The sequence below is a fragment of the Notothenia coriiceps genome, unplaced genomic scaffold (assembly GCF_000735185.1).
Source record: "Notothenia coriiceps isolate Sejong01 unplaced genomic scaffold, NC01 NC01_scaffold00007137, whole genome shotgun sequence".
Taxonomy (NCBI): Eukaryota; Metazoa; Chordata; class Actinopteri; order Perciformes; family Nototheniidae; genus Notothenia; species Notothenia coriiceps.
Genome location: NW_011339838.1, coordinates 10,089 through 20,229, shown reverse-complemented (window position 1 = coordinate 20,229; position 10,141 = coordinate 10,089). Strand labels below are relative to the sequence as shown.

At 38.5% G+C, this 10,141-nt stretch overlaps 1 protein-coding gene across 1 annotated transcript; it reads left to right on the top strand.

Annotated features, from left to right (window-relative positions):
- The first annotated feature begins 6,815 nt into the window (after positions 1–6,815).
- On the top strand, positions 6,816–9,266 carry LOC104943904 (intraflagellar transport protein 81 homolog). The gene is made up of 3 exons (XM_010769372.1): positions 6,816–6,978; positions 8,007–8,102; positions 9,065–9,266. Exons 1-3 carry the CDS (start codon positions 6,820–6,822, stop codon positions 9,248–9,250), a joined length of 441 nt encoding a protein of 146 aa, XP_010767674.1. The 5' UTR covers positions 6,816–6,819; the 3' UTR covers positions 9,251–9,266.
- Positions 9,267–10,141: the final 875 nt, after the last annotated feature.

The window sequence follows — 10,141 nt, the reverse complement described above, 5'->3', positions numbered from 1 at the left end:
GTAAATAAAACAACAGACCGGTAAATACACGTTTTTCTACATTCAAGATTGAAGGCTTTTATGGTCAGGTGTACATAGCTACAGTGTAGTTATGACAATGTAAATCTTAGGTCACAGGCTCCTCCAACAGTGCAACAGATAATAGTGCAAGTAAATAAAATAGAAAGTAATATAAATAGTGCAGAGTAGTCTACATACAAGTAATTGGAATATTGATAAGTTGCAAACAGATGAATGTTATGGATGTTCTTTCAAAAGTTCAGGTGTTTAATAGTCTTATGGCCTGTGGGATGAAACTGTCCCTTAGTCGGGTGGTTTTAGTCCTGATGCNGTGTGCCTTGGCAGTCTCAGTATGGATGTTCTTTCAAAAGTTCAGGTGTTTAATAGTCTTATGGCCTGTGGGATGAAACTGTCCCTTAGTCGGGTGGTTTTAGTCCTGATGCTGCGGTACCGCCATATGTGAAACTATAAAACTGTTATGCTGATCAATGGGAGATTGTTGTGTTGACTTTTGATTGCATTTTTGGTTTCTTGTTATTGTAAGTATTTGTAAACAGCTGTGACTAACAGACCCTCGATTTTAGAGTAACTGGCAGGTAAAGTATGACCAGAGGTGGGACGTTATTAAGTACATTTACTCAAGTACTTTACTTAAGTACAATTTTGAGGTACTTTTACTTTACTTGAGTATTTCCATTTTTTGCTATTTTGTACTTCTACTCCACTACAATTATTTAATACTTTGACTTGTAACAGAGTATTACACTCTGGTACTTATTTTTTTACTCAAGTACAAGATCTGAGTACTTCTACTTTTACTTGAGTAACATTTTGAATGCAGGTCTTTTACTTGAAACAGAGTATTACTAAACTCTTGTACTTCTTCCACCTCTGAATATGACTTTTCTTCTCCCTGCTCCTTTCCATCAAAAAGTGTTTAAAGTTTACAATTTTTTATTTTGATAATAATTGCCACGAGTGGAATAAACTAATAAATGGATAAATATAATCTGTTGAGCATCAGGGCTGGGACGGTTACTTTGAAATGTACTCGACTTAATAACACGTGTTGTCTTATTCGTGATGACTGCAAAAGGGGGGGTTTAACAATCGCAACATATTTAAAAAGCAAACTAAATGCATTGTGCATGTTTGCAGGCTACAGGAGTACTCCATGTATTCTACAACATTTGGGATGCTGTTTCTGTTTTCTGTTACCGCTGTTTTATCTTAAGAGTCCACATGGAGGTATTGGAAAAACAAATGCCTCTGTGTGACCTTTGATTCAATAAAATAGCCGTCTTTGAAGGAACATGTAGGATAGGATATCCTTGACAATGTAACTTGAATCTAATCTAGTTTAATAGACCCATATTATTGGATTTTAATCTTCGATGCATTACGTGTTCCCCACTGGTAAAGCTGAGGCTAATTTAGTCGTATCTAAATCCCCGAATATATTTAGTAATCAAAGAAAGGAGCAGATCAAAAATCCTAAAGTCTGTAAATAAAAACAAAACAAACAGCATGGCATGTAGACATACACAATAAGATAAGATGGACCTTTATTGACCCAATAGGGAAATGCAGGTGTCATAGCAGCAGCAGCATAAGAAAGAAGCACAGATAGTACACAAAGGATAATACAAATACAATAATAAGAATAAACATGTAGTAATAGTATGAATTGAGATAACAAAAAGGACACGATGAGAACACATAGAAGCAATTTCAATCATATTTTTCTATTCAACACCTCAAATGGTGTGTTTTGTTAGGAGCAGGATTACTGTCATCAGTTCGCATGTGTAAATGTTATTGCTTTAAATAATTGTGTTAAGTGTTGTCCTCCAAAAGGTGATGTTTCTTTATTTACTTTCTGTAGCTGGTAATAGGAACAGAGTGAGAGGTCTTCTCTTCCTCTGAGCTTCTCTGAGCACTGAACACTCCTCCTGTCTTTAACCCTTTGTGAGTCACTGTCCGACAAACTTCACACTGAAACTGCTTCATCGACACATTCCTCTCAGGTCATGTTCGCTTTCTCTTTGACAACAGCTGAGGATACTAAGAGGCAACTACTTTGCTTTGCTTGCTCAAGGTTCAAGGTCCAAAGTTCAAGGTTCTTTATTTGTCAAACGAAGATAGCTACAGTTTAGTTATGTCGATGAAAATGTTGTGTCACACGCTTCTCCAACAGTGAAACACAGATAAACAGAAAAATATAGATAAATAATTTTTAATTAGCTGCCAGACGAATATTGTGAATGTTTTTCAACAGTTTCATCACAACTTTAAATGAATAAAGAGTGGGCTTATTGCTGTTTAACAAATGTGTTCAATTTGTATTCATCTATTTTGAAGGAAGAACATTTATTTTGAGGTCTAAGTATTTCCCCTCACTTCCACTCAGTCTGCTACATATAGGAATTTAAAGGAACCAGTATAAAGTGTATAGCACATTTGTTACAGCAAATCCAAAGATAGCCTAATATAATTTAAGAAGTATGCACACAAATATTAAAAGATACAACTAGAAAGTATTTAAACAACATTTACAAAATACACATAGTACCAGTAACAGTTTAGCGATAGCAGCCAGGTGGAAGTATTAAAGGTGGAAGTATATATTCCACAGCTATTTACGGTAAATATATTTAGCACATTGTCTTTGTTGTTATATGTGTGTGTGGGGGCCGTGTTTGACTTTATATCGAAGGTGGGACCAAGTTATTGTTTCACAAGTATCAAGACTTTGCACTCAAGTCAACGGTCCTAAACTTTTATTATTGAGTCATAAGAAGTTAAAAAGTACTCTTCACTCATTTCTAGCTTCACATTTGTCACAAACTGTGTAGCATCGCATCGTGTTCCAAGCAAACACAATGGTCTCTGGTTTGACCTTCTCCAGCTGTGATCAGTAACGTAAGGCTAGTTGTTGTCGTTTTCTTATGCATCTTAAATCTCTTTGATTGATTTGTGCCTCACTTTGGAAATAACATACTTTTTGAATTGTTGGGCTTCGTGCCAAAAGGTTTCAAAGTGAAGTCATTGGTGTGAAAGTCGTAACGCAAGTCCTTTTGATTTTGTGGAGTCTAAAGTCATCATTTGTGGCTAACATGGGATCAAAGAATCTTGTTTCTTAATCTCTTTTTTGCAAAGCCATTTTCCTGAATAAGCTATTTACGCTCTAGGAGGAGCCCTTGCTGCTTTAAACTTCCTCCATTTAATAATTATGGAGGCCACTGTGCTCTTGTAAACTGTCAAAGCAGTACAAATATATTTTGTAACCTTATCTGTCGCTCAATTACATGTTTTCTTTACCTTATGGCTCAGTCTCGCTCTGAGTGGTGAGCTTTTATAAAGACAGCAGGTGTGTGTGTGTGTGTGTGTGTGTGTGTGTGTGTGTGTGTGTGTGTGTGTGTGTGTGTGTGTGTGTGTGTGTGTGTGTGTGTGTGTGTGTGTTGTAACTTCAGAATGAATGGAGATCAGAATACTTAATCTTCCCGGGGGGAAATTGGGTGTGGTGACGGTTGCTTCATTTTAAAATGAAATAAATAATAGACAAATAAAAGAAATAGAACAAAAAAAATAAGAAGTAAGTGTAAGAATGACCGAAAGTAAAAATAAAATATGGTATTTTTACAAACATAGGAAATTCAAACGATGTGATTTTGTAAGTACACAATGATCAAATATATAACTTGACATTTTAGCTGCGGGAAAGTTACATATGACACCTTTAACACATGCTGTTCCTTTTTAAACTCCATTTAAGATTTTATAAAGCATTCCACTTGAAACAGTGACTGAGAGGAAGGCGTACATGAAGCTGTGATGCCGTATCTCCTTTGAAAGTCTATTTGTTTCGGTGTTTGAAAACAATTCAATATCTTAGAGTATAGCTTTAGGTTACATTAGTCTCAACCTTAAAAATCACACTTATCTAAAAGTCCCTCGTACTGTAACCTCTTTATAGGAAGATCACCGGCCCTGGGAAGTAACTCCGTCTTGATTGAATTAATCGAACACAGCCGGAAGCTTTAAATCGAGTTACTTTGCATCCTGCACAAAAAGATGCTCTGTTGTGCTGGAAGATTTCAATTTCAACTCTTGAACAAAAACACATCTGTATCAGCGTGAGTCTGACTCATCGGTGCTCAGCAGATGTTAGTCTGTGGCTTTGCTAAAACAGACATGTTGGACTCTTTGTGTTTCAACATCATTACTTCCTGTTAGGAGCGGGCAGCGAGCAGCCAGCCATGTTTCGTGACAAAAGTTCCCGCTCACACTCTTATAGTTTAACCACAGCAAATCTTTACCAAACCCCTGACCTCTTAACAGAGGCCATGTTCAACTTTATACCTACGAGCATATGGACGAGGATGAGGGCCACATGTGATTTCTTTTGTTAGATCTGAACAAAAGTGACATTTCTGTTACGAGTTCTGAGAAACAAGTCAGAATTATGAGAACAAAGACGTGAAATATTCAGAATTGTGAGAAACAAAGCGTGAAAATGTCAGAATTATGAGAAAAAATACGTGAAATATTCAGAATTGTGAGAAAAAAGCCGTGAAAAATTCAGAATTATGAAAAAAAAGTCAGAATTCAGACTTTTATAATTCTATTTTTGTTTTGAAAATCTCGTTATCAGAAAAACACTTAAAATAAGTTCCCCTTTGGTCAGATCTCCAAATGTTTGTTCAGACGTCTTCCTAATCCTCTTCCAAACAACCATCCCTTGTGTTTAAATGTGATCAGTCTATATTCTGAATATTGTCTCATCTACAGAAATACATTGATCTGTTGGTACAGTGCCCTCCATAGGTGAGTTTAGAAAGATCTGGAAAGCATACATTTACGTTTCTCTGGAAGTTTGAAGTCATAATGTTATGGTTTAAGATTTGTAACTTAGTATTTTGAGGACTTTTTCCAGACAAAGTGTAATAACTTACACAAAGGAAGTTATGTTTACAGTTTGGTTCGGAGTTCTTCAGCAGGATGATGGAAACGCCTCTCCTCCATGTTTCTTTGAACTTGGTGGAAGTGTGTGTTTCTGTGCTGAGGAAACGTGGAGGATACCCGAATGATGGGGAGTAAACACACGTTACTTGTCACTTATGGAACAGGCCATGGAGGCGCTCTGTGCCCTCCGTGTGCACTTCTAGTTTCTACCTAAAACTGGGTTGGATGATGGAAAATAAAATGTACAATCTGTATATTTGAGGATTTATTGAGGAATGTTTTGGACTGAGTATTTTCTCAAAAGAAAAAACGGGATGAGTGATACAGATTCAGGATAAGGACATGTTGTAACCTTAAAAATATTGTTTTTTTTATACAACTAATTTTATTTTGGAGAAGTGTCACATTCACAAGAAGAGACGAACTGACTGTAGCCTATACCACATGTTGCACATTTTCACTTCCCGCTATTAAAACTATTAAAATAAGGAGGCAATCAAAACCAAATGTATATTTCATAAATAATTTGACTTGAAACGTTACCGTTTGTTTTGATCACAATTGTATTTATATTTCTCTCTTTATTTCTTAATATCTTTTAGTTTAATTGTTTTACTCTGTACGACAAGGCAAGTGTATGTATAGCACCTTTCAGCACAAGGCAATTCAAAGTGCTTTACAGAAATGAAAGACATTAAGAAACATATTATGAAATGATATTTAAAAACATTCATTTAAAAGCAAAGATACATGAGTCACAGTGCAGTGTGAGATACACACATCTGAAATGTTTAGTTCTGACTAGTTTTCTTTGACCTCCCTTTCTTTCTACTTTCTGATTTAACTTGTCCTTTAGTTATTTCAAGTGTTTCATGCTAAACGAACCCCCCTTTGGAAAATTGTAATCTGACCCCTTGGTACCTTTTAGTATTCACCGAAACTATTCCTCTTTTTTATTTTTAAATGCACATTAGTTAAGTTTACCTTGTCTTTCTAGGACTTTTTTTGGTATCCTCCGTGAACCANACAGATGGAAGGCTGACAGGCAGGTAGGCCATCCAGTTACTTTAGCCGGGCCGGCTCAGATGATTGGTCGTGCTTTTTACAGCGCCACGGCTTCCACAGATGAGATTTGTTATGGATTTATTGTCAAAGCATTTAATGTATTCATTGCTATCGGGATGTTAAGAGCATTCCATGGAATATAACAAAGTGTTTCTGAAGTGAATGACCTTCCCCACCTCTAAGAATGCACCAAAACCTGTTTTCTACATGTTTGCTGACGAACATTTTTTTTTGGGACCTTAGAAATATTGTCCAGGTAAATAATATTCACCTGTTCTGACAGTAAGTCATAAACACGGAAGAGGTTTTACCATTTTCTAACTTCCTTAGAAATCTGTATTGATCTGTGAAACACGTTGACAGTTAGATATATTGTGAGTTACTAATCGATGTTACATTACAGTCATGTCTTTCTTTTGGATAGTAAGAAAGAAGTGTGTGGGAGAGAAACTCCCTCTGGAGGGAACACAGGACTTGTAGCCTTGCAGACCATTTACATGCACTCAAACCTATAGAACACACTACAGGAAAGAATAGAGCCTCTTTATGTAAAGTCACAAACATAGGAAAGAAAATAATTAACTCTTAAAGTATATTTAAGCTGGATTAATTTGTTTTGTTTACTCAGTACTATACAATATATGCGTGCCCAAAAAAGTACTATGAGTGCAAGACACCACTTGTGTTCTATCATAGTGCTTAGAGCATACTTAAAAGATATCCAGGTGCAGAAGGACACACACTTATCTCAAAGTGCTTCATTAATGAGCCCCGTCTCTTCCAGGCCTAATGAAGAGGCTGGAGGAGGAGGTCAAGATCAACTCCTACATGGTGTCTGAGAAGCTCCCCAAGGAGCTGGAGGCCATGAGGCGCTCGGTGCAGTACCTCCAGAAGATATCGTCAGAGCCCGCCATGGGCCAGGCCGACCTGCAGGAGCTGGAGGACAAGGTGAGCACGGGGGCTTCGTCTACAGCAGGGGTGTCCAAACTTTTTTCACCGAGGGCCAAATACAGACAGACAAATGTACGAAGGGCTGGGCCACTCACTAGAGGTACACAGCCTCATAAGTTCAGTTATAAGTTAGCCAAATCAATCAAAAGTAGGTAAATGATGCTCGTGAGTGTTACCAGGTTGTTATGGAAATAAGTTACTGGGCTTTTTTTTTATCAACTAAGATTTGTTAGAAAATGTTTCCAACTTGAATTGAATGAATTTCTTTGAAAAGTGGTTTTATTACCACATGAATACTACTGTGCGATATATGTTTACATTCAGCAAGTACATTATAAGACAAGCACGAGTTTCATTTGTGGGCCATATTCCATTATACCTTTTGAATTTGCTGAGGGCCGATTCAAAATGGTCCGCGGGCCGCATTTGGCCCCCGGACCGTAGTTTGTACACCCCTTATCTATATAATAATAATACATTTTATTTATAAAGGCGCCTTTCAAGGCTCTCAAGGTCGCCGTACAAGGTACACAAAACACAAGTTTAAAAAAAACACGACAATATAGTCAATCAATAAAAACAGCAAAGCAGAGGGTGTGTGATGTGATCAGGGTGAAGAGATATGTTTTGAGGCGTGATTTTAAAATGGTGAGGGAGTCAGTATTCTGGATGTCAGGTGGGAGGGAGTTCAACGAAAAGGTGACTTGATGTTCTGCAGAAGATACATGAACATCCACTGAGGAACGATTTGTGCTTTCAGTTTTTATCTGACATTAAACATTATCCGTGTGCATGTGATGTGTAAGTCAGTGCGTACGTCAGTCAGTGTGTAAGTCAGTGTGTGTAGTCAGTCAGTGTGTGTGTAAGTCAGTCAGTGTGTAAGTCAGTCAGTGTGTGTGTAAGTCAGTCAGTGTGTAAGTCAGTCAGTGTGTGAGTCAGTCAGTGTGGGTATTGTGTGGTATTTACCTCCATTCATTTCATCCATCCCTGTGTGTTTGTCTCTGAATGCTCTTCGTTGGTCACAGATTAAAGAAGCCGACTCTCAGATCAATCAGCTGATAGAGAAGAGGATGATGAGGAGTGACCCCATGGACGACAAACTGACGCTCTACAGGCAGCAGGTGATGCATTTCATCCTTTTATCTATTTTAGTCTTTTGTCAATTTAATTCAGGTTACATGTATAAAGCTCAAGAAAACATGACGTGGTGTTAAGAGCCCGGCCCGTTTTGTGTTGCGTTTCCACTGGGCGTAGTTCCGGCTAGCGGGTACTTTTTCACACTTTTCTGGCCCCATAAAATCGAGGTTCTTTCCGGGCCAACAACCGGGCTGAGTCGGGCTGAGTTTGCTAAACTAGAGAGAGAATCGCTGGCAACTACAACAAAATGAACATATTTGACCGTGATCTAATTGTAACACGTTGTACACGTTTCAAAATGATGCCGAAGTAACAACATACTGATACCGGATAGTAAAAACCATGAATGAATGCTTTGACAAGTCTGCAGACAGACGGCAGGCGAAACACCTTTTAAAATGCGTGTTTTCTGAATGGAGATTGGCTAAGCTAACGCAGTATATGCTCCGACCGTCCACACTCACAACAACGGCCTACAGACATAAATAAAGCAGCGACTGTATTCTCCATGACACAGACAGTCTGTGGTTTGTACTTGTTTAACTTGTGTCTAGTTTCTGAACAGATATGAGGAGCTGTGAGCTCTGAGGGCTAACAGCTAACGGCTGATGTTGGTTTTCTGTGTTTCTCATTGAAGATGACGTCACGGCTCCCCCTACACTGTGTTACCATAGTTACTGCCCCAGTTCCTAAACTGTAATGGAAACTAGTTGATATTTCTTTCCCCGTAACAACATGCCTATAGTTCAATTACCTCCACTCTCGCACACATTAACAATTCAATACAAAGGGGCTTTATTGGCATGACCACATTTTAAACCCAGTATTGCCAAAGCATTCCGCACGAGGCTTTATGACAGGACAAAACAAAAATCAACACTAAACATAAATGTTAACACTATGTTGTCATGTGTGTATCAACTGTGATATAATGTGACTGTTGCAGGCGTCCATCATCATGCGGAGGAAGGAGTCGAAGGCGGAGGAGCTGCAGGAGGCGAGGGAGGAGCTGGCGTCTGCAGAGAGAGACCTGAGGGGGAGGAGCCAGGCTCAGGACTCTGAGGGGGGGGAGATCATCCGGACAGACGAGGTACTCTGCCCTTTTAAAGGTTACTTTACTAATGCATTATAGACATAGACAGTGCTACAAAAGATATGACTGTTGCCCTTCTTGAAAATAAACAAAGTATCAAGTGAAACTCAACTGGCTTTATGTAACAGACAAGATGCTTTACAGTCCGTTTAACAACTTCACTTCCTACGTAGAGTATGAACTGTGTGTAGTGTAGTCAATGGTTTTCTGAACGTGTTAGGGTCCACTACAAAACACGTCTCACTCTGTAAACCAAATACTGATCCTATTTAGCAGACATTTAACAGACAAGGTGTGTGTGTGTGTGTGTGTGTGTGTGTGTGTGTGTGTGTGTGTGTGTGTGTGTGTGTGTTGTGTGTGGTGGTTTTGTGTGGTGTGTGTGTGGTGTTGTGTGGTGGTGTGTGTGTTGTGTGGTGTGTGTTGGGTGTGTGTTTGTTGTGGTGTGTGTGGTGGTTTGGTGTGTTGTGGTGTGTGTGGTGGTGGTGTGTTGTGTGTGTGTGTGGTGTGTGTGTGGTGTGTGTTAAGGGTTCTGTGGCTGACGTTAGAATGAAGTGTGATTTGTTTTGAGTACGTTTTTAAAAGCCTCTAAATATTACCTTCATCTAAAGTATTCTCATAAAATAAAAAACACATCATTGAGGAATCATTTGATTTTAAAAATAGTAGGATGGGGTCTGAAATGGTCCAGGGTTGGAGGGTTATCCTTTAAAATGTAATCTTTACGACTACTCAGGACAACCGAAAGTGATGACCTTAGAAAATACAGATATATTTAAGGACACGAAAGATTTTATTAAAGAAAAACATGCCTTTCCTTCAGCAGGATGTTCAGGCAGCGCCTCATATGAATCAATGAGCATACTGGTATACTGAGTTAAAAACGGCAGAAATTAAATCAGAGCTTGACAGAAATGCTCCGTTAGTTAACAC

Coding starts and splice junctions, on each gene's coding strand:
- LOC104943904 (XM_010769372.1), top strand. CDS start 6,820: ATGAAGAGGCTGGAGGAGGAGGTCAAGATCAACTCCTACATGGTGTCT. Junction 6,979..8,006: donor TGCAGGAGCTGGAGGACAAG/GTGAGCACGGGG, acceptor CGTTGGTCACAG/ATTAAAGAAGCCGACTCTCA. Junction 8,103..9,064: donor TGACGCTCTACAGGCAGCAG/GTGATGCATTTC, acceptor TGACTGTTGCAG/GCGTCCATCATCATGCGGAG.